At 41.4% G+C, this 23569-nt stretch overlaps 1 protein-coding gene and 1 long non-coding RNA gene across 3 annotated transcripts; one reads left to right on the forward strand and one right to left on the reverse strand.

Annotated features, from left to right (window-relative positions):
* Positions 1-4285: 4285 nt before the first annotated feature.
* On the reverse strand, positions 4286-5219 carry LOC123472299. The gene is made up of 2 exons (XR_006646692.1): positions 4659-5219; positions 4286-4566 (listed from the first exon to the last, which is right to left on the reverse strand). It is a non-coding gene; the product is annotated as an uncharacterized LOC123472299 (long non-coding RNA).
* A 2470-nt stretch (positions 5220-7689) lies between these two features.
* On the forward strand, positions 7690-22127 carry LOC116923246 (homeobox protein caupolican). Of its 2 annotated transcripts, none has more exons than XM_032929715.2 (7): positions 7690-9359; positions 9683-9914; positions 10023-10384; positions 14480-14616; positions 17011-17324; positions 18717-19352; positions 19436-22127. In XM_032929715.2, exons 1-7 carry the CDS (start codon positions 9216-9218, stop codon positions 19954-19956), a joined length of 2346 nt encoding a protein of 781 aa, XP_032785606.2. In that variant the 5' UTR covers positions 7690-9215; the 3' UTR covers positions 19957-22127. The 2 variants fall into 2 exon arrangements, with proteins under 2 accessions (XP_032785606.2, XP_032785607.2); XM_032929716.2 differs by having other exon boundaries at positions 10023-10351.
* Positions 22128-23569: the final 1442 nt, after the last annotated feature.

A 23569-nucleotide genomic window follows, 5' to 3' on the forward strand; every position in this document is an offset into this window, starting at 1 on the left:
CGCCTTCCTTTCCACCTCCGACCGAAAGCAAGCAGCAGAGATGGATCGTCTTTTTATTATTTTCTTTTTTTACCGTGTGTGGACAAGAGTGCGGCGAGGGGTGAAAATAAAGGAAGAAACAAACAAAAAGAATATGAATGTTTATATAGAAAAGAATAAAGGAAAGGAAAAGGTTTTTTTTTTATATTTTCTTTTCCTTTTTTTTCCTTCTCCGACCATAGTCCATGTCACATTAGCATAGATGATTGCGGCCGGTGGTGTGTTTTGTGTGTTTCTTCCCCTTGTGCTTATTTGGCACGCCCATTTCTTTTTTTTTTTTTTTTGTTGGTCGGGAATGAAATTTTTAAATATAATTTAAAAAAAAAAAAACACGAAACAAAAAAGTTGGAACATGAACGAAACGTCGAGTTTTTTGTTGGGTTGTCTATACATGTGTTTGCTTGAAATGAGGGGGGTGGTGGCAGAATAAAAAAAAAGTTAGGATGTTCAGTTATGTATTTTTTTTTTTTTTTTTTCGGTTGTTGTTTTACTCTGTGCCAACGTTTGGCTGTCATTTTTCTTGTTTTCTTCCAAAGTGCTGCGGCTCCGGATGGTTTTCACAATCACCTTTAGGCTCTTATAATACACCTGTTCGAATGCAATTTATACCAGGGTGACTATTGATGTCGCATCCATCGCCTGTGGCATCAACTGAACGCCGTCTAAAGAAAAAAAACAAAAACAACCCAAACAAAACAATCTGCCCTTCATTTCCTGATGCAAATTGTATATTAGGCTATACGTGTTGCGCTTATATACTTTTCTTTACACTTTTTTTTGCGGTACCTTTTGTTTTGTTTCTTCAAATTTAATTCATCCAAAAACAGGCCGTGTGCATGAGAAAAAAGTATATAGGCTAGGCTATGTATATATATATATACAGGTGTGCATATAATAGAATGGGACGCCAAATATACCTTTTGGCCAGACGTTAAACGTCCATTAGTTGGGAAAGGAAACAAAAAAGACGGGGGTAGGGGGGGTTAGAAAAATAAAAGAAAATAGAGGGGGGCGTCAAGCTAATAGAGACAGACATCACCCTCTCATGCCGAATAATGATGGGGTTGATTTTCTTTTTTTTTTTTTTTGCGGGAAAAAAAGAAAAAAATGCAAAACAAAAGGAAGAAGCTAAGGCGATTAGGGGGGATGGTTGGAACTCATCCGTCATTATTAGACTAGACAAAGGTTGCAGACTTTTGGCACCCGCTTCTTTCTTTAAAAAAAAAAAAAACAACGAAATATTTAATTTGCCGCCTCCACTTTTCAATTCGCCTCTTTTATTTTGTATTTTTGCCTGTATAGATCTATACGTCCCCCCCTTTTTATGCATATTATACATCTAGACTTCAATTATTCTTCGTTCTTGCGTGTTTAGTTTTTTTTTTTACCTATATCGCTTCACAAAAGAGCAACAAACCAGACAGCAGCGCCATCATCGTCCACATCGAATATGTCCGCCCGTGTTTCAAGGTTTTTTTTTGTTTTTTTGGTTAGGAAAAAAAGAAAAGAAAATGGCGATAATTTGAAAGGGAGTGTTTGATGAGGGTGGTTGATGGTTTCTGCCGTGTTATACACTACATAGATACAGACGTGCATATCCATTATAAATATCTTGTACACGAATCCTATATATGTATATACAGTCTATATAGAGGTATATAGACAAGAAGAAACCATAATTCTATTTTACTATTTTCTTGTTGTTGTTGTTGTTGTTGTTGTGTATAGACGTGCGTGGGTTTTTTTTTCGTCTTTTGTTCGTTCTGTTATTTCTCTTGTATTTTTTTTTTTATCTTTTGGTTTCTTTTTCGCTCGAGTAACAAAAGCACACGGGACTTCCTGTCATTATAAATTCATTCGGTGCGGTTTTCCGCGCGCACTCTCTGAGCGCCCCCCTTGCATAATAAACAGATTTACACACAACACTAGACTCGACTTATTATTTTTTTTTTTTCTTCTTCTGAAATCTATACGTGTTTGCTGTATATATACACTGCGGCTGCCTTCATGTGTGTAACGTAAAATAGACATTGTGAAAGAAATGATCTCTTATATTATATTGGTGTGTTGCCAAACGAACGCAGTAGTATAATATAGTCTAAAGGCCAAATGAGGAAAACAATTTTGGTTTTGGGTTTTTTTACACGTTAAACAGATGCAGAGTCTATCAAATAATTAAATGAGGTTCGTGACGTCAGCGTCCAACAAAAAATGGAATTGATCAAATCGAAAAGCGCGTGCAACCGTGAAAAATGATAAGAGAGACGGGCAACACTTGTCATCGCTTTTCATTTGTTTTTGCGTCTAGATATACGAAGTAAGATCGACTTCACGTTCTGTAGACTATAAACTGGCCTTTCAAAAAAAAAAAGAAAATGGAGTCCATTGTGCGGTGAGTATTAAAAGTATATTTAATGGAGCAAACTTTAGAGTCCATTGGATTAACGTTTGTTTCTGTTAGCGCGGTTTGGCCCGTGTATATATAGTTGTTATTCAATATTAAATAGCCTTAAATGGCTGGACTTGTTGGCTGGTCGTACTGAAAACGTGCTAACAGGCTAATTACTAAGTCATTTTTGCGGGACACGATGGGATAGAAAAAAAACAAACAAAACAAAACAAAGAGTTCTCGACTGAATATTTTAGTATGTACAGCAGGTAAATTATTCATGGACGAAAACAGGGACGTGCAACATGTACAGCTACACAGCCAAAAAAAGAAGAGGTTTCCCACTTAACATTTAGGACACTTGAAAGTGCTGCAACGTGGATGTTGAACGAGTTTTCTTTCAGTTTGAAATGATTCGCCAAGCCAAATCGATAAAAGTGTAACCAAAATTAACGAAACTGATCTTAACTTATAGCCCTTGATGGGTGGTCAATTTTTCGCAAAAGGAATTGAGAAACAAACAAAAAAGCCATCAATGTCACGTGGAACCATGACAACAACCAAAAATAAAAGGTTTGCATGGCATTTTTCATTAAATCAGTTGTGATGTGTCAATACAATGTAAAAATATATCCAAGGTTCGAACGGTGTCCAGGAAAGTTGAAATATAAAGAGTCGGTGTAGCTACGCAAATTCAAAAGCAAAAAATAGTATATATATGCAAATGATCAAGGTCCCTAAAGGATCAACTGCAAAAATTAAGAAATTTGCTGAATCGACTAATAGAGTTGATGAAACAAGAGTGGCAGAATTCTACCAGTTTATGCAACAACAGCATTAGGACGTTACAACAAGCGTATCAAGTCTATTAAGATGGGGCTGCAGTGCGGGAGACCCGAGTTCAAATCCCATCACAGTCTACATTTTTTTTTCTTCAAAATCTCTTATTCGTTTACACTTTAATCCTACTTAAGGACTAGATTGGCAACTTACACTTTCGAAAAAGTGTATCCCGCAGGTGTTTCACTTAATAGCCTGTTTTACCCCACTTTCAAGTGAGACAATTATTATTTATTCCTTTTTGTTTTCACTGTGCGGCATTGCCTGTTATGGTATACGTATATACCAGTTAAATAAATCGTAAACACTTAACTGTGAGACGCATCATTTTCTTTTCCAGTTTAAACCTTTGGAATTTGAAATGGCTGTGAATTACCGATGGATACAACGGCCGGAGGTCGTGACCTCGGCCTAGAGGAAAATAAGCCTCATAGGCCTATATATACACGGCCAATTTCGCGAGAATGCACAGCACCGTATTATAGTCTACATTGAAATATAGGCCTATACGGCGGGCGTCTATATATAAATGCGGAATGAACCTTAAAAAACGACACAAAAACCTTTAATGTAACCGCGTGATGCCATCCTTTTTCACGTACAACATCTATAAACTATGCATATACTATACATTGTCCGTATATAGTGAATTATCTATTTAATCCAAAAGCGCGGGCGAGCATCAGAAAGGGGACGGTAGCTCTGTGTTATTCAACAGTTTTTCAGGATGCACACCCCCGCGGAGAGTTGATGATGAGACACGCGTAAATGCGTCGATGGCGTGCCGCTGTCGCCGTCGAAAACTCTGTCCTTACAAACACACGCACACACGACTGAATTATGTTGAAAGCAATATACTGTATATATATATAAGTATTTTCTATATTAGGCTACATATATATACGAATATAATCTCAAATGATTTTAAATGTTGGTCTACTTGATTCGGAATAGAGGCCTATATAAATTGTTATCCTTTTAGGCCTATTTTCCTCTGAATAATATAACTTTATTTCATTGCCTTTCCACAGCATGTATATTAGGCCTATATTACTAGGTTGGGTTGGTATATAATGGTGCAATCACTTTGAACCGCTGAAAAAATTGAATGAATTAGAAAGAAAAGTGAAAAAAACAAAAAAACAAAAAAACAAAACAATCAATATGCAAGACGAATGAAATGCGAGAGGTTTCTCACACGTGAGTGATTCATGATAACCTTGTCTTATTTTTGGAGAGTTGTTTGCTGGTTTTTTACCGAGCCAGGCAATGCACGTAGAAACTCACCAATTTAATATCTACACGTGATGAGAATGAGTATAAATATTAATCACAAACACTCATAACAAATTTTAGAAACTGGGACTGCCATTTGATATGCAAACTATACCGTTTCTGTATACGCCTATAGGCCTATGGAACTGTGGGAACAACAAAAGCCGACGGTAAACAGAAATTTCAAATGGAAATATTAAAAATGTGTTGTATATAAATTTGAATGTATATTCACAATTGAAAATACTTGACTGTTAACGACACATACACTGGCTCTTTTGATTCCGTTCCGACGTAGATAAATATTCTTCCGGTCGTCACTCGAACGCGTTTTGCTATTGCCGACAAACGAAGACGAACTGTAATTTGTTTCGACGTGTCATATATCGGGATTCCAACTGCTGCGCACGCCAATAGGTGGTGGGACTGTGTTTTTGTGTGAAAAGGAACGCCTCCCAGAAAGAAAAAAGATATTTATAATAAAAATAAAAAATAAAATAAACAAAAAACGAACGAGGATCTTTATGTACGGACAGAGTCCCGGGGTTGTGCTGGCGCCGTGTCGGGGTCCGTGTCAACACGGGACCCGACACGGCCTGCAACAGCTGTACCCATAAGCGGTCTATCGTGTGCTGCTGCACCCACTCCTCTTTCACCACCCTCCGACATGGGCACAGTTGTGAGGGTATGGCGAGGGGAGGATTGGCTTTGGCAAAACGAAAAGAGGCAGTTCTCCCCCTTATTTTTTATATAGCTCCGAGCTTATACTTTCACCTGACGGCTCGTATCCACCCCACTCTCTATGGTTGCCTATGTCCTTTCAAAAAAAAATAAATAAAAATAAAGAAATAAAAAAAAAAAAAAAGAAGGCTGAAAGCTGAGAACTGGCGAGCACACAGAGCTTTGACTGGTGATTGGCCGCGACACGACGTAGCGCCTGGCCCGTAGGCGGAGTCATCTATTATCTTGTAACCTATCACCATCTCTTCATCGTCGGGACTTGTGCGTTTTCTTCCCCCCGTGGGTGGGGTTGTACAACACCCGTCGTCTTCGTGTTTGACTGCATGTGATACATCCCCCCCCCCTTTCAAACAAAAAAATCCGCCCTGTGTGCTGTGTGTATATCATGTCTACTTGTTTTTTCCTTTTTCTCTTGTTTTTTTCATCTCTCTCTCTCTTTATATGTCTATACCTTGTCGTCGACTCTTTATCGCCAAATGCGCACGCGGGAAACGAAGAAAGACTATTCCCTCCCGAATTGAGGGGGAAAAAAGAAAACAAGTTTTGTGTTCAGTCTTATATAAAAGCAAAAAGAAAAATGTTGTTTTACATAAATTTCAGGCCTATATAGACGCGCGTATAGAATCACGAGCGCGCACAGACTTTCATCATCATTTTTTGTTTCTTTTTTTTTCTGACGGGGGTCATTGAATCCCGCGTGAGTTGTTTTGTTTTATCCACCCCCACCCAAAAAAAAACAACTTTAAATGCCCCCTCCATTTTTTTGTTTTGTTTTTTTCTTTTGTTTGCGTTTGTTCTATGCTGATTGCCTTTGGGCTTTTTGCCCGAGTTTCTATATGGATGTATAGATATATATACAAGGCAAGCCACACGCAGGGTGTCCGTTTCTGGATATAGCAGCTCCACGGCGTGTCGTGCCGCCGTGTTTAACCCGTGTTTTTCTTCTTTGCCCAGGCTGATACGTTCTATACACTCCCTGGGCGCTCAGTGTGACGCGTATATCTTTCTTCTGTCTGTTGTTGTGTGTTTGTGTGTGTGTGTACAGTATATATATATATATACCCTGCTGTATTTTGTTTTGTTTTTAACGACACTCACGCGCCACCAATTCTGTAACAGACAATGGCCAGCAATTGTTGTGGAAAATTAAAAAAAGAGTTTCACGAAATTTAGAGAGATAGCCCTCGTGGACATGTATAGGATAACGAATATATTATAGAATCTTGTCCGTGTCCTTTGTTGTATGTAAACGTATGTAATATAATAAAACGAGTTTCAATTTTCCTGTATATCTAGGGGTTTTGATTGTCTTTCTTCACAAGGAGAATGGCCTGATGTCGATGATGTTCACCAATTTCTCTTTTCTTGTAGATTCTATAATTGAACGTTGACGGTGGCAATTGATTTCGCGGACGGTCGTTTATTATTCCTTTATTAGATTCATATTTTGTTGTTGTTGTTTTGTTATATTTCCCCTATCGCGTTCATTGTCCGAAACGTTTCTTCTATTATAATACACAGCACCGTTGACATATTTCGTTTCTTGTCCCGTCATGTGATCTCGTTCTCCATTTGATTATTGAGCGCCGCCCGCAGCCTCTCCCTCTTCCTTGCTCGCGTGAAACGATTTCACGCACACGTCGACAAAGACACAAAATCCGCTCCTCCTTCCTTCCTTCCCTTGGGGAGGTGTCCTTCCTCTATCTACCCCACCCTCCCCCCATCCCCCAAAAAAACAACAGGGTGTCGCAAGGAAGAAAAGGGAGGGAAGTGTGGGCTAAAAACGGACGAACAGCACACAGACACGGCTGATGTGTGCACACATATACAACCAAAGCGTCACACACACACACACACACACACACACACCGCATATAAGAGAGAAAAGGAAAGTGTCTTGATGCTCGCGCTCTCTGGCTGTGTGCTGTGTGTGTCTGTGTTAGCACACCGGGAAAAGGGAGGGGTGTTAAACAAAAAAGGGGGAGGAAAGTGGGGTTGGGAGAGGAATAGGCGCATCCCAAAGGCACAAGCGGTTCGAGCAAAAATAAAAAATCCCAAAATCAAACGAAATAAAAGTTTTTCACCCAGGGTATATAGGCTATACAGTCTAATCTAAAAGGACAGCAGTGTGTAGGCTATGTATTATGTAGTGTGTGCATGCTGTGTGTGTGTGTGTAGGCTAGTGTATGGTATAGTGGTATATAGCATACACACACACACACGTATATATAGTGAGTTAGTGTGTGTGTGTGTGTCAGAGGAAGGAGGAGGAAAAGTGGTGGGAGTCGTTATAAGGACCGAGGGGAGGTTTGGGAGGTTGAGTGAGGTTGGGGAGGATTGGGTGGCAGAAGAGAAGGAAGGGGAAGGAGGGGAGGGTTGGGACCCTTCATAGAAAATTATGTCGTGCAACAGTGAACAGTGATCGTTCGGACGCGGTGCCCACACCACACACACCAGCACTTGGCCGTGTGAGTGCGCCGCCACATCACATCGACAGCAGCAGCAGCTCGAAAAAGAAAAGAAAAAAAAAAAAGAGCAGAGCAGCGCCCCGGCGCGTCTTACACATACACACACGCAGACACACGTGAAAGAAAAGAAGAAAAAAAATTATCGAATGAAATTTTCTTTTTTTTAAATATTCAACTGGCCTCATTACAACATTTCAGTGCGTTTTATGTGAATGTTTTGTGTGCTGCGTGTTTGCTTCTTCTTCTTTTAGTTGAGTGAATGTGTGCAGTCGTGACGACATTGTCGGATGTGAATCAAGTGACCCTCCCATTCGTCGACAGTTTTTAGAAGGAAAAAAAAAACAAAACAAACGAGGATCGGCACAAAATAGATACATTCGTTGTCTTGTTCGACAGGCCGGGACGCCCGTTTAGTGAATCACTGTGTCTCTTCGAGTGTTGTTGTTCTTCTCCTTCTTCTTCGTTCCTTTAGATTTTGTTCGATCGGCAAGGCGCCCCCCTTTTTTCTTTATTTTATTCTTCGTCCCGATACGTAGAACAACATCAGAAACGCCGTGTGTGTGTGTGTGTGTGTGTGTGGGTGCTTCCCTTCTTTATATATACCTATACATATATATACAGCACTAACACAACGCGAGGCACCCTGTTTTGCATATTTGGCCGCAAGGAAGAGTCGAGTCTCTCTCTCGTTAGTTCGACACTAAAACGGCCGACGGCCATCCAAGAGGCAACTTGACAAATAAGAACAACACGATCATAAATAATAAGAGAGAAAACAACATCTCGGCATATTATATCGAGGGGCAGATGCGACTCGCATTTGATGGTTCCCGATCGTTCGTCAGTGGTTGAGATAAAAAATCAACAATCGCCGCGTGTGCGATAAAAGTGGCCAATATTTCGGCACGCCTCCGCCAAGTATCAAAAGTTTGGCTGAAACGGCGAACTCGTTCGCTGTTCCGTGTCGCAGTTTTGCGCGTCGCAAATGAGGCCGACCAATTTGACAGAGACGTTCGAATTAAGAGCTCCGTATTAAGAAACGCGTGTTTATGCTGTGTTCTCGGTGTTCGCCTATATCTGCATTTGGATTGCGCCTCGAACCACCAATAAAAAGAAACTCGTTTTGCCCCCTCAAACTGATTAACGGTGTGCAATTTGAGCTGATTGTAAACACAGCAGCACGGGTGAAAAGAAACAAGTGGAAAACTCGTTTGATTTCGGGGCAGCCGGGGAAGTCTGTTCTCACCCAGAAACACGTCAGCCCGTTTGATTCATTTCAAGCATTAAAACATAAATAGGCGTCCATATTAGCCTACGAGAGAAGGTCGGTAAAAAACAAAACAAAACAAACAAAGTGTTGCTGTGTATAGATTATTGGCGTGAAGAAGAAGAACTGTTTGTGCTGAAATTGTTTCGTACATCAAAGTGTGGGCAGCAGCAGGGCGGGCGTTGGGGCGTGTGCCATGGCGCAATTCGGACAGCACAGCACGGTCAACGCGATCAACAACGGCACCAGTTCGACAACATCGTCGACAATGACGACCAGCAGCGCTGCTGCACCGGCCAACAGCACGAACTCTGCCGCCGGCTCAACACCGGGCCACCAGGTGAACGAAACACGCGCTCATTCAAATATATATCCTATATATAAGAAAAACTATATTGTGCGCATTTTTTTTTTGGGGGAGAAAGAAAAACAGATATGCAAATGAAGGGGGTGGCCAAGAAACGTTTATTTCCTCATCATCGTTTTTGGCCTATAATATGTACAGCAGTTGATATCATTTCCTATTATCCCCTGCCCTCTCTCCCTTGCGCTTGATAATAAGGCGCCAAAAAATAATCAAAACAGTCACGAATGATTCGCATTATTGACTTGAATTTTAACGCGCACATTTTTCGTTGATCTTTTGGCCATTTGGCTATGAAGGGTGCAATGAGTAGCGGCAGTTGCAGTAGCAGCAGCAGCACTGGTAGCGCGAGCAACGAAAGAAGTCTTCGTCTGATGGCTTCCTCTTCTTCTTCGGCGTCGGCAACGGCGGCCATTTCAACAACGACGCCCTTGATTTTGTCTTCTCCCCGGACACCACCGACGCTAGTTGCGCCCTCGTCGGGATGTTGTTGCGATGGCAGCCGGCCGTTAGTGCCCGATCCGCTGACAGGTAACAAACGCGCGCGTCCAGACAAGTCTAGACAAATCCCACCTATATGATGTATACATTTAGAAATTGCTATATAATTGTTGAAATGAAATGAAACCGATGGCACAGGTCAGCCGATTTGCGCTTGCCAATTGGAATCGGGTTCGGCCTCTTCGGCCTCGACAGCCGCCATGTTGTTGGGTCTGCCTCGATTGAGCAGCATGGCCACGACGACGACGACAACATCATCACCGGGCGCCACATCGGCGGTCGGCCTAGGCCTCGGCCTCAGTCTTTACCATCCTTACCATCACCATCAGCAACAGCAGCAACAACAACAACAAGCGCACGACCTGGTCCACCATCACCAAGCGGCCGCCGCTGCCGCTGCCGCCGCCCATCAGCAGCAGCAACAACCTTTCCTGACCCCCGATCAATCATCATTTTACGCAGCTGCTGTAAGTTTTGACGGCCAAAACCCCGTCTTTGAGGTACACTTTCGTCTACACACAACACATATAAGAAAAATATTATTCTTTTTTTTTCTTTTTCGGGGGGATTTGAATCTTTGAATATTTTAACCTTCAATTTGACGATTGTTTTGCTCAAATCATCAGCTTTTTAAGTCTGAGTGAAAGCCATCAAATAGTGAAGGGCTATCGGCAAAGGGAATTTCTATGTTCTGCGTTGGGCCATCAGCTCAGTGGGTGGCTCTCCTAAATATAAACACACAGCACGTCTATATATCCATTGATTCCAACTGCTGCTGTGGCTTCTGTGTTGACTGCCATCGGCGACAGATTAGCATGGAGAAACGATCACCTTCAAAAACGTATAGATCAATCCATATGTGTCTTGCCCCCCCCCCTTTTTTCTTTCTCTTTTCACATATATCTTACATATATCCATCAGGTTTGCTGCTGAAATGGGGGGGGCTTGGGGGCTATATACGCTCCCCGCAGCTTCTTGTTGCTGAGGGGCTCGATTGAATGTCAAAATTCAAGCTATGCGTGTATATATAAAAGAGAGAGAGAGAGAGAGAAAGGTGATCTTTCCGTTAGGAGATTTGACGCGCCTTCCTTTTTTTTTTTTTTTACTTTTTTAAATGGCCAAAAAAAAAAGGAGACAACTTAGCGGACTCTCCATAGCAGCCGGGCCCATTTTAGGTGATGGCCGGGAGTATATATTATATCTATTGAAAAGGTCACGAGGAACGATCAAACGACATCGATGGGATTGATAGTTTTTTTTTTTGTGCTGCCGGATGGGAAAGGTCTTCACAAAAAAAAAAACCGATTCCTATCCATCTTCGTATAGAATCGAAAGGAAAAAAAGTTTTTGCATTGAATCGAGCCACCATTTATATTGGTTCGATTTCCTATATATTGCAGAGAGAGTTCAGTTCCTCGTAATAAAACTTCGTCTTTTCCATCCGACGTGTCCCCTTCCCCACATTTTAAAAGTCCTCCATTTGCTATTTAAAAAAATAAAATAAATTCGGCTTAAATATATAACGGGTCGTTTGACCATACGTGTGGCCATCAGGTCATTCAGCAGCACAACTCTGTGGCCGCTATATATTTAAAAAAAAAAGAGCCCGCGAGGCCTTTTTTTATAAAAAAAGAGAGAGTTTTGGATGGACTTTTTTCGCTGGTTGCTTTTAACTTTTGTGCCTGCGTGTGGTCGATGCCAATCTCTTCTTTGGCCTCGTCTTTTTCAAAGTATATATCTCCTTATGCAGCATGCAGCAGCGTCTTCTTTTGAAGAGGATTATCTCTGACTATATGGGCACACTGTTTGTCACACAAACACACAAAGTTCTTCTGTTGACTGACGATTATATTGGGAAAAAAAAAAGAAGACACAAAAACAAAAAAAAAAAAGCCAAACCCCCCCCCCCTCTCTTTCTCTGTATATGAAAGATCTCGTTGAACCGTGACGGACCTTGTTTCAAGAAAACAATGGCCTCAAAGTGAAAAGAAACAGCAATCCGTGGAAAAACAGACAAGACATGGACACAGCACACAACCCAACCCCCCCCCCCCAAAAAAAAAAAAAATAAATAAAAACGATTATTGCATATATTATCGTCTTTATCGAAAGACAGCAGCGAAAAAAGAAGAAGGGACAACATGTCTACTCTTTAAAAGCAGATTGCGTCTTGTTTTGCGCTGAACAGCACATCAAAGATCCAATCGGACGAGATGGAATCCCCGAGATTCGCTAATAGCCCCTCTTTGAAATGTTTATTTCTATATGGTTCCTCTCTCATCTCTATTGAAATTCACCTTTTATTTCTTTGAAACGTTAAGAATTATCAAATGAAAAAAAAACAAAAAAATGTTGATGACATTTGGCTTTTGATAGATGGCATCGAAAATCCGATTTAAGAAAAAAACAAAACAAAACAAAATTCTATTAGAACAGACGCCAGGAATGTCGGTCCGGGAATGATGGCTCCCCCCCCCCCTTTTATTAAATATTTTTTTGCTTTATACGTAACGGCATAGAAAAAAAACATTAAAAATCTAGGGGAAGGGTAAGGTAAGAAAACGTCTAGTCCAACAGACGCCCGTCTGCTCTTCGTCCGGTTTTTTTTTTTTGAAACCTTGGCCATCACCACCTTGAATAATATGTACAAGTCAACCCTATATCTCTTATTCTTTCTTTCTTATTCTTTTGTGTTTTGACGTATTGCCTCGTCTTTATGGCCCAGCTTGAATTCGGTCTTAAGACTGCATCTATATATTATATATATATCTAACGGCTGTATATATCGTCGAATATAACGAGAAACGCTCTTCAGCTTTTGTCGTCTGTTCGTCAGTTCTTTTCTTATATATGGCCGTCTATCAATCATTATGATTGTCAATTATGCCTTTTGTTCCTTCCCCTCCCCACCCTCTATTTTTTTCACGTTTTTCTTTCATTTTTTTTATTTTTTAAAAACCGACAACTCGTTCAGTTTAACTGGGAAAACTAAAAATCGAATGGAGATTTCACCGATGTATATACACAGCCAATCAAAGTTGGGCGAAAGTCAAAGTTTCCCCGCTTCGTTTAAAATTTAAAAATTTAAAAAAGATAATTAAAGCATCACTCAACAATCAGCTGGGTGTTGAGCTCCGGTACAAAGTGCGCACAGCGCCGATATTTAGACACATCAGCAGAGGACTTGAAAAACATACAAGTTGTATGGCTCATCTCGCAGCTTATATAGATATATATATAAATACTATATAGCGATAATATAGATGTGTTTATGTGTGCACAAGTTCCATTTTTTTCTTTCTCTCGATGCGTGTGGCCTGCCAGTCGGCAGATAATAAAAAAAAAAGTCTTTCGATAGTGGTACACACACACGCGTATCAATAACGCCGCGCCCAAAAACTTGCTCTCTTGTCTCTTGCTCGACTCGATTGTTGTTTTTACATTCCCCATGTTCTTTCGTTTTTCCTTTCTGTATATTATCCATTTGCTGATAATATGATTCTCTGCTGCTGATGTGTGTCGTATACATAGACCACGGAACACATGCATTTTTCGCTTTTGAAAGACGCGTTTCGAGTGTGTGTTTCGTCAACCAACACAAGCGTTTTCTTCTTCCTTTTTATTTTTTATCCTTCTTTCTAAACGTCTTATATATGACGGCCGCCTTGTCAAACGAAATCAAACTTTGCTCAGATTATTGACTCGGAAAAATGTCTCTATCCGCCTCGTCCTTTTCCTCGTTTTCCTTTGGAAACAGAGAGAAAAAGAGAGAGGAGAAAACTTTAAAAAAGGGAAATACATAACCTACAAAAAAAGCCAACGTGAAATGCATGTCCCTTCTCGTCAACGTGCGATAAGCACACGAAGAAGAAAATCGACGACCTGTCCGTTTGTTTTGCCTGATTGAAAAGCCTATAAGACTATACATAGGCTCTGTGTATATGATGCTATTACATTTCATATACTGCATCACAGGGATGCGGTGTGGCCATTTCGTCAGCCTTGGTGTGTGTGTGTGTGTCTTGTTTTCTTATAAATTGCGTTCGGGACTTTGATTAGGCCACACGTATGTGTATATAGGAAACTTGTTAAAAAGGCTCAGCACGCAGACTGTGACTATCACAAGAAACCCTTTAGAAAATGTATAATGTCGTCGAGACAAATGGCGACTGGCTGGCGCCGATTGTGCCACGTTGATTTTGCTTCAGATTTTTCTATTCATTTTTTTTCGTTTGTTTTTTTCATCGTCGTTTTCATTGTCACGTTCGACAGTGACGGAATACACACAAGCGAAAGAAATCGCCATAAAGGCGAAACACAAACTTGGAAGAAACACGCGGAATTGTAAAATGTGATATATATATTTACATCACCACCAGCTAAAACTGGATCGGGCTGCCCGTATCTGCGTTGTGTACATGCGACCTTATTAAAGGTGTCCCCGCCCATATCCCACGCCGCCATCTTTTTTTTTTTTTTTTCGCTTAACGGACACGAGTTCTATCTCTTTCGAAATTGATTCTAATTTATCTATAAACTACCGTGATTTATATAAATGCCAATTATAATTTATTTATCAATTTTTTTTTTAATAGAACGCGGGTCACGACCTCAAAGATTCCGCACTGGCGTTCAACGGGGCGGCCGCCGCCGCCGCAGCTGCCGCTGGATGGCCTTATCCGTCAATGTATTATCCTTACGATCCGGCCATGTCTGCCTATCCCTTCGGCGGGTAAGTTTTCTTTTCATTTTTCAAACGAATGTCTTGAACTAATATTAAAAGACATTAGATGTATAGACTTTGAATTGTTTTAGTTTCAAAATTAAAAAAAATTGGGTCCCTACAAAATGTATGACCTAATACATACGGAGTAAATAGGGATTTGGTATAGCCTGAGGGAAGTGAGGGATATGTAGCAGAGACTGTATAGCAATCAAACATGGTGGACTTGATGATCGTTCCGGATATAATAGATATATACGATATATCCTATACGTATACCTGTGTGTAATAGCATCACACACAGCAGCACACCTTATATGCATTTGTGGTGGGGGACTTCACATTTCAAACCCCCTTACCCACCCAGCCCACCACCACCATTTTTTCCCTCTTCAATTTTCCACGATGTTTGTCTGATTGTTGGGTTCGTCTTTTTCTTGCCTTTGTCTATAATCTACGTGTTGTTGTTGTTGTTGTTGTTCCTTCCTTGCGGACTGCTGTGTTTTGTGGGGGCCACATCGTTGGGACCCCCGTCGTCTTTCTCCTTTACCCTCTCCCACCTCTTTCTTATACATGGCAGTTGTTTTCCTCAGCGACGACGATGGCCATTTAACGAGTACTCTTGCGCGCATCGCTTGCTGCGGTTGATGACGGCCTTCCTTTCCCTTCTGCCATCACGACGACACGAAACCTGAAAAAGAGCCACACAATAATAACACGACAAAATAAAAAAAACACGCTAGAAAACAAAAGCCCTAATGGCCACAACAACAAAAAAGAAAAAAGGGGGCTCTCCTCCTCCCCCACTTTTTTTGTTTTCTTCGTCACGCAAAGGCACAATGTCTATAATACTGAGAAAAAACAAAAGAAAATGGATCAAAATCAACAGGGTATCTAGAATTTTATTTGATATAATAGAAAGACCTTGATGGGTTTGCTGTTGTTCTATCCATTGCCAATTGACACACACAGACACCGTTCTGTGTGTATATCAAATTTTTTGTTTTATGTTTTCACAACACACGAAATTTGATAGAATCATTAAAAATTCATTCCCCCCGAATTGCGGATGACCAGAGCGCACGCGTGCCGTTCCGCCAATTCTACTGGGTCCCTTGTTTGATTCGTTGATTGTCGTCGACGCTCACAGCGATGTGCGAATGGGTCAGACAGAAGGAAGCGCACAATAAAAACATCCAACAACAAAGTGCAGTCCGTTGTTTCTTTCGTGAAATCATCGTTCACACAGAGGGGGATGACCGTGTTGAACACCAAACACGCAACTTTGCATCGAAAGTTTCTCGAAATGCAACAGCATTTTATGAAAAAAAAAATGGTGGACAAGGGGTGGTGGCCAGTTGCGGGTTGTCGGATCGCAGTCAAAGATCTCGAACAGGAGCAGCACGGCATTGCGTGCTGGACAACTTGTCTGCAACGACGAGCACAGGGTGTCCAGCACGCCCCCGTCTCTTGTGTGTGTGTGTCTGACGGCCGTCATCATCATCTCTCCGTCCTTTTAACAATATCTCTCTCCCCCCCCCCCTGCCTTCTTGAAAACTGTTGTTGTTCAAACTTTCAACTTTTTTGTTTTTCGAAAAAAAAAAATAGGAAAAGAAACGAATGCGGGGAGGAAAAAGAAAAAGACACGCCATGCCAAATGTCTTTGGCCGAGATGGGGTCCCTGTCGGCAAATGAGTTTTGCCTGTGCACATTGGAAATAAGAGAATCTCAATATTATTACGGTCAAATATTGAATAAGCATATCCCTCCCAAAGGCCAGTTGTGTGTGTAGACACATTTGAGAAAGGCCGTATAGACACAATGGCGTTCAAACACGACCTTTCTAGCAGGCCCTGTATAGACATTTTCATAAAAGACTGCCCACGAAAAAACTAAAATAACACATAAAAATATATCGAAATCGTGTAAACGTGTCGTCTTGTTCGACTCGAGCAAAAGAAAAGAAAAAAAAAAAAGCCGACAGAGTGGCCTGTCGAGGGCAATATCTTTGTGAAACCGCGAAAGAAAACAAACGGAAAACGGAGGAATTTCGTATACAGCGTATTACATTACACACGGCAACGGTGCTTGTGTCTGTGTGTTTAGGTATAGACAAGGAAAAAAAAAAAGGCTGTTGTCGTCGAGTTAGTTGCTTTTCCCCTACATATATACGAGAGCTGTCTCTTCAAATAAAAGAACCCAAACTAAACAGACGTGTACATAGCTATATGAAAGACACACAGTCAGACTGGCTGATAAGCTTCGTCTTTCGATGATGCTGATGCGCTTTCATGCGAGAACCACTCGACATTTTCTTTCCCTCCCACCCCACTTGCTTCCCCTCGCTATTATATTAAACAAAAAAAACAGGAAATGATCGTATAATCAACCCGAATTGATTAGGTACGGAATGGATCTGAACGGTTCGCGCAGGAAGAACGCCACGCGCGAAACGACGGCGACGCTGAAAGCTTGGCTGTCTGAGCACAAGAAGAACCCGTACCCGACCAAAGGCGAGAAGATCATGTTGGCCATCATCACCAAGATGACGCTGACGCAGGTGTCGACCTGGTTCGCCAACGCGCGCCGCCGGCTCAAGAAGGAGAACAAGATGACGTGGGAGCCGAAGAACCGCAACGACGACGGCGATGACGACGACGACGGCGATAGCAGCGACGCCGAACCTTCGAAAGATCACCACAAACGGCCGTCTTCAGGTCAGTTTCTTACATCATCATACATCTATTATTTAAAACGCTGCAAACTATTTGGGGCTGCGACGTATATTAGGGCGGCGATTCGAGGACAAAAGACACTGGCCATTTGTTTATTGAGTTAACACAAGTTGATGGACTATATCAATGCTCGTCATCGCGCAGACAATTGACTGACACGAGTCCGATAAGTTTCGCCTTTGATCCGCTTTCGGGGTGGGCTGTGTTATCAGCTTTTTATTTTTAAATGCCTCCAGTTGTTGTTGACCACGTTCTTATACATTAGCCTACAACGTCTCTCGATTGTGTATACAACAACTGTGCAAAAGTCACAAGGTCTCCCATTCCATAGCTGATGTCGTACATGGTATACACTGACGATCGAGTACAAGGATCAACCGTTGCTCACCTTTTCAAATCTTATTCTCTTGTTTTTGTTTTTTTTTTCTTTTTCAAAGATGATAAACAAGTTTTTGGTTTTTGAACTATCGTCGTTTTATACGATAAGCTCGACATGTCACCGACTCTTTTTCGAAACTCATTTTTCATTGGGCTCAGTTCGAAATCGAACCGTTGGCCGAGACCCCATCAATGGCCGACATCGTTTTCATTATTTATCAAAGATCACGATGCGAAATCAACTTTGATTCACATCGTTTTCAAGCTGAGCTTCAACCCCCAACTCCTGTAGTTTTTTAAAAATTATTATTATTAAATATAGATTTATATTTTTTTAAAAGAACGCGCATCATTAATATTTCATTTATTTATTATTTCCGATATAGATGATAGACTATTAAAAATAAAACAGAAAAAGAAAAACAAGAACCTGCTGTGCTCATTGATGGTTCGTCCCCCCGTAGCGAATTCCGTGTGTAATCGCTTGTTTCTCTTTTGGAGGGGATTCCAGCAAAATCGGACAGGGGGCCGGATGACTATCATCGAATTCTTTTTCCCACAGCTTTTGTTTTTCATTTGCTGTTTTGACATGGTCAAATTCGGATGACGATGCGCTTCCTCCATCAAACAGACGCAAGAAAATAATAAAAATATTATCATCGATCTAGTATAGGGGGAAGGGGGGGGGGGCCACTAGCAGACACTCCATTCCGCTCCGTCACGCACGATTATATCATATGATTTCGTTGATATATAAACCTGTCTAATGTAGTTTGAAAAAGGGAGAGAAAGGCCTATCTGTATATATAGCATATAGAGAGCCTATAGACATAATAGAAAATGAGAGGCAAAGTCCTAATTAGGAATTGATGACTTGTGTGTTAAAACATCTATTAGAGACTATAGACTATAGGCGTCATCATTAATCACGGGTTTGAGATGATCTCTTTTAATCAATTGCCGGGCCTTGTGTTATATATAAATACATTTGTGCAGACGGACGGGAGGCAGTTTTGAATTCGGTGGAGAGCAACGCGGCTCACCATCGGTCGTGGAACGGCCTGCCGTCAGCCGGATCGGGTCACGTGATGGATGACCACCACCACCACCTCCACCACCACCACCACCAGCAATTGCATCGATTGCACAATCAGCGTCACCATCGCGACAGCGAGGACAACATCGACGTCATGTTGGACAGCGACGAAGAAGAGCTGGATCTGTTGAGTTCGGGCGGCGATTCGGCCTGTCTGTCGCCGCCGGCCGAACACCATCCGCATCACCTGGCGCATCATTTGACGTCGACGGGCGTGGCGCACAGTTCCTCCTCTTCGACGACGACGTCGACCAATAGCAAACCGAAGATCTGGTCACTGGCCGACATGGCCGGCAGTCAGCCTAGTCATCAAGCGGCAGCAGCCACGGCCACCGGCGGCTCTCCTCATCACACGGCGGCGGCGGCGCTGATGCAGCAGCATCAACAGCAAGCGGCGGCCGCGGCGGCCGTCGCAGCCGCCGCCGTTTTCCCTTTACCTTTCGGCCCGCTGTCGCAGGCCTTTGGTCTCCGATCGCCGCACAGTAGTTTCATGCCTCCCAACAACAACAACAACACCAGCAACACCACTGGCCCAGGTTGGTTCAATTCTCGCGTGTTTTTTTTAAATTTGAATTTGAATTTGAAACGTTTTGTTTAACACGTTGTTGTTGTTGCAAAGGTGGTGGGAAATTGTTCTCGCCGCGATTGCCACCGTCTTCACCTTACCTGGACGCCGTGACCGGTTCACCTTACGGTAGGCCTACGACCGGTGTCTACCGGTACGCGGCCGGCGGAGTGGCGCCGGCCAATCCGGCACCAGGGATGGCTAACGCACCGTTGACTTGCGCGCCATCTAATAACACGTCGCCCTATAACAGTGTGAGGAGTAGCAACTTGGCGGCCGGAGGAGGCGCAGCCGCATCGGCCGGTGAGGCGGCCTCGATGGCGTTGGCCTACAATCAGCTGATGTCCAGCATGGCTGCTCATTTCCAGCAGCAGCAACACCTTCAGCATCATCACCAGCACGGCTTGGGTGCAGCTGGCAACGCTGCCAGCACCGCTAAATTAGGAGGTGCCTCTTCTGCTACCTCACCTGGAGTCCTGGAGAACCTGGAAAAATTAGCCGCACTAGCATCGGGCGCTTCGTCCTCCTCGGCTAACAATCGCAGTGATATCAAGAGCAGCGTTGCCGGTAATTGAACTTCACCCAATGAATGAACATTTTTTGTCTGTTTTTTTTTTTTTCAAATTCCCCAGTTGGGCGCCATTTTTTTTTTCCTGCAAAACGAGAGACACTCGTGCAAATGTGTTAACCAACATCACCTATCACGATTAGTTCCTTATTTGTTTGATTCTATTTCATTATTATTATTTGATTTGCGAATTTTTGCTGCCGTATTCCAAAACGTTTGACTTGCCATCCGCTGATTTCTTTTTCAATTTGAAATTTGAAATGAAAAAAAACCAAACAAAAAAAAAACAAACAAAAAAACTAAATGAATATCCTTTTTTTTTTTATTATTGCCACATATTACGTGCTGTTTTTTGTGTGTGTGTGTCTGCCTCCGTCTTACATGTCCACCCCCTTCCTGTTGTTGATTGTTCGCTGCGTGTGTGCCCATCACTCGCCATCGTTTCTGTACAATAATAGGCCCAATATTCGATCATCCCCGCGTCATGTCTCTCTTAGCTTTTACGTTTCCCAATCATTTCCTTCCTTTCGATGATGTTGAACCCGTTTTCTATCGGGTCTTTTGCATTGAATTTCTACATTTTGAAAATTTTTTTTTTTTTCGAGGCTCCCCCCCATCCCCCCTTCTTTTTACCTGAGCGGTCGTCGAGGTCGGAGATCTCATTCAAGCGAAATAACACACGGACGACGTCGAATGATTCGGCAATTTTCAGACGCTCCTTTCCCGATCGAAACGGCCCAAAAAAAAAACCCGCGCACAATTTTTTTGTTATTTTTCATTTCCCTTTTCACGAAAACAAGAAAGAAAAAAGAAGAAGAAGAAGAAGAGAGTTTACAAAATTCGATTATTGTTTCATTCTAAACAAAAAATAAAATAAAATAAAACAAAAAATTTAAATAAAATTATACAAATGGGCTTCAAATATAAAATTGTATAATGTCTGCTGTGTGTTCAGGGTTTTCATATACCATCGATACATCGGACGAAACGATTTAGAATATGTAAAACTTTATTTTTGAGTGATTTGATTGGCCGAATCAAATGCGATTTTTTACATTTTTCTTTAGGGTTTCCAATTGATTTTGTCAAGTCGATATAGGTCACGTTGATGGATTGCGACCATCTCCCAGTTCACATGTTCCTAATTTCTCCCATCTTACATATAGAATAATTCGTATATACCTTTTGTGAACCATATATACCCTCTCGCGCAAAAACGAACCAAAAAGAAAAACAAAACAAAGGACAAATGTCTGTCCTATTTTGGATTTTTATGCCTCTCTCTTTTATACGAAAAAGACAGACGTCAATCGATATAAATAGAAGACAAAAATTTAAGAGCTAATAGACATTTTGTTTTGGCTATATATATACATATATCGTGCTGTGTTTGTTGCATAACCGCATGAAAACTGATGCGCTGTTTGTTTCATGTGCGTGATGTACGTCAATTTCATCATTTTTTTTAAGGGGGAAGGGGGGGGGGGGCTTTTCCGTTTTATCATCACCACATTGCACATCACGGTCTGTTTTCCCACCTTTTCTTTCGTTATCTGCCCCTCCCGGAAAACAACAACAAATTGAACGCCAAACTATATTACATATACGAATGTACATAATATAGGAGCGAGTTGGGAGACTTGGCCATGGCAAAAACCAATCTAAATCAATGAATTATGTAGAGACACGTGAAAGGCAGCAGCCATTGTATACACACATCATCAGCAACTGGCAAAAGTTTATATTATTCATTTAAAAAATAAAATAAATAAAACGAGGATATTTTTCGTGCCCATTTGTCACCTCAAACCTCAAAGGAGTGATGTGGAAATGATGAGAATGACGCAAAACACATCAAAAATCATCCCAAATCGAGCTGATTAGATCATTTGTTTTTTTCTCGTTATTTTCTTGGCTTTCGTGTGCGAGTTCATTTCTATTGTCGAAACGAATGATTGAAGCTTGTTTACAAATATGTTTGCAATTTGAAATGAATTGTAATGTTTTTGTTTGTTCGTTTTTTTGTTTTCCTTCGTGCTGCTGCGCAATGAGTCCGAATTGTTTCCATATCTCTTTAGCCTCTAAAAATATCTTTTTTTTTTTTTAATTTCATTGTCGACCTGGAGATTTCTTGCCCGGCAACTATTGTTGTAAAAAATACAATTTCTTCAACCAAAATCTTATAATAGAATTGATTCAACTCACATATGGTGTATAGGGTCTATAGTATAATTTTTAGATAAATAAATAGATACAACAAATAATACAGACAAGTGGGCAGATGGTGGCCATGTTAATGAGGCTGACTATTATCAAGGTAATAGATAAACATTAAGCGTATAATCATGCTGTTCAGCCATCAGCCTCTGTCCGTCGTGTTCTATGTGTTCCTTATTCTGAAAACAAGGCGTGGCTCTTATCAACAAGAAATTCCTTGAATGCCACATCTTCTTGTAACATAGCCTTTCGAAAAAAAAATTCAAAAAATATACGTTTGAATAGATCAAGTGAAATGACTTGACTTTTGTTAAGTTTCAGCAACCAGTGGTTTACGTGCCCCGAGGCCAAGCCAAAGAGTTTGACGTCTGCGTCGTCTATTTAGGCAGAGCAGAACATCGTCTGTACACCATATACCAGTATCCTATATATATAAAACACATATATAAACACTCGTTGAAAAAAACAAAAGAAGAAGGAAAAACAATAACAATTTGGAAACTAATGAGCGACTGTTTCCCCCCCCCCCTAAAATTTGTTGTTGTTGTTGTTGTTTTCCAAAAATATAATGGGCATTCCGTCGTCCATATATTTTCAAGTAGATGATGAGACTCTGGTCGCGTGCTGTTCTAACCCCCCCCAAAAAAAAAAACTAACTAAAAGAAGATTTATTGTTATATTTGAGAGACTCAACAACAGCAGCAGCAAACAACAACCCGAAATGCCAAGGAAATGTTTCATTCTATATGGTCTTTCTCTTGCTCGCTATATTACATAACAAGGTCCTTATAATACATCTACTGTATATGTTGAGAGTGTCGACAACAGCAGGAACGAGTAAAACAGCCCCGGTGGCAACATGCCATTTACCGAGAGTATAGGTTATATATACCCCCCCCCCCCAAAAGAGAAAAAAAAAAAAAGGAGCACGCCGGCCGTATAATATGAAGTGCTGCTGTTTATATATATATGCGCTTCGCTGTTTGCGCGCGTGTCTATATCTTTTAAATGCCAGAATTCAGTTGGAGAAGCACAACAGAGTAGATCCATTGCAAAAGAGAAGAAGGCCATTACTGAACGTGATGTTCTCGTTTGTTATTTTCGGTGATTGCGTTTAGACGCGCGATCGTTCAATGATGTTTGACAGTTCAAAGAGGCTCTTCAGGTATATATACTGTAATATATACAACAGGTATATAATAGATCTGTTTTTTTAGATATGAACGTGTAGCTAATATATAGGAGGGCAATGATGCGAGTAAACCGAGATCGATGTTCGTCTTTATTTATAGATGGGGGGTAAAATATGAAGGTTTTTTTGATGGGCAATAGACCGACCCCTCCCGCGCGTCCGCTACAGTCCTCGTGGAACTAATGGAGCGAATCAAACGAACGAAGCAACC

The sequence above is a fragment of the Daphnia magna genome, linkage group LG5 (assembly GCF_020631705.1).
Source record: "Daphnia magna isolate NIES linkage group LG5, ASM2063170v1.1, whole genome shotgun sequence".
Lineage (NCBI taxonomy): Eukaryota > Metazoa > Arthropoda > Branchiopoda > Diplostraca > Daphniidae > Daphnia > Daphnia magna.

Coding starts and splice junctions, on each gene's coding strand:
- LOC116923246 (XM_032929715.2), top strand. CDS start 9,216: ATGGCGCAATTCGGACAGCACAGCACGGTCAACGCGATCAACAACGGC. Junction 10,385..14,479: donor GCCAAAACCCCGTCTTTGAG/GTACACTTTCGT, acceptor TTTTTTTAATAG/AACGCGGGTCACGACCTCAA. Junction 17,325..18,716: donor CCACAAACGGCCGTCTTCAG/GTCAGTTTCTTA, acceptor ACATTTGTGCAG/ACGGACGGGAGGCAGTTTTG.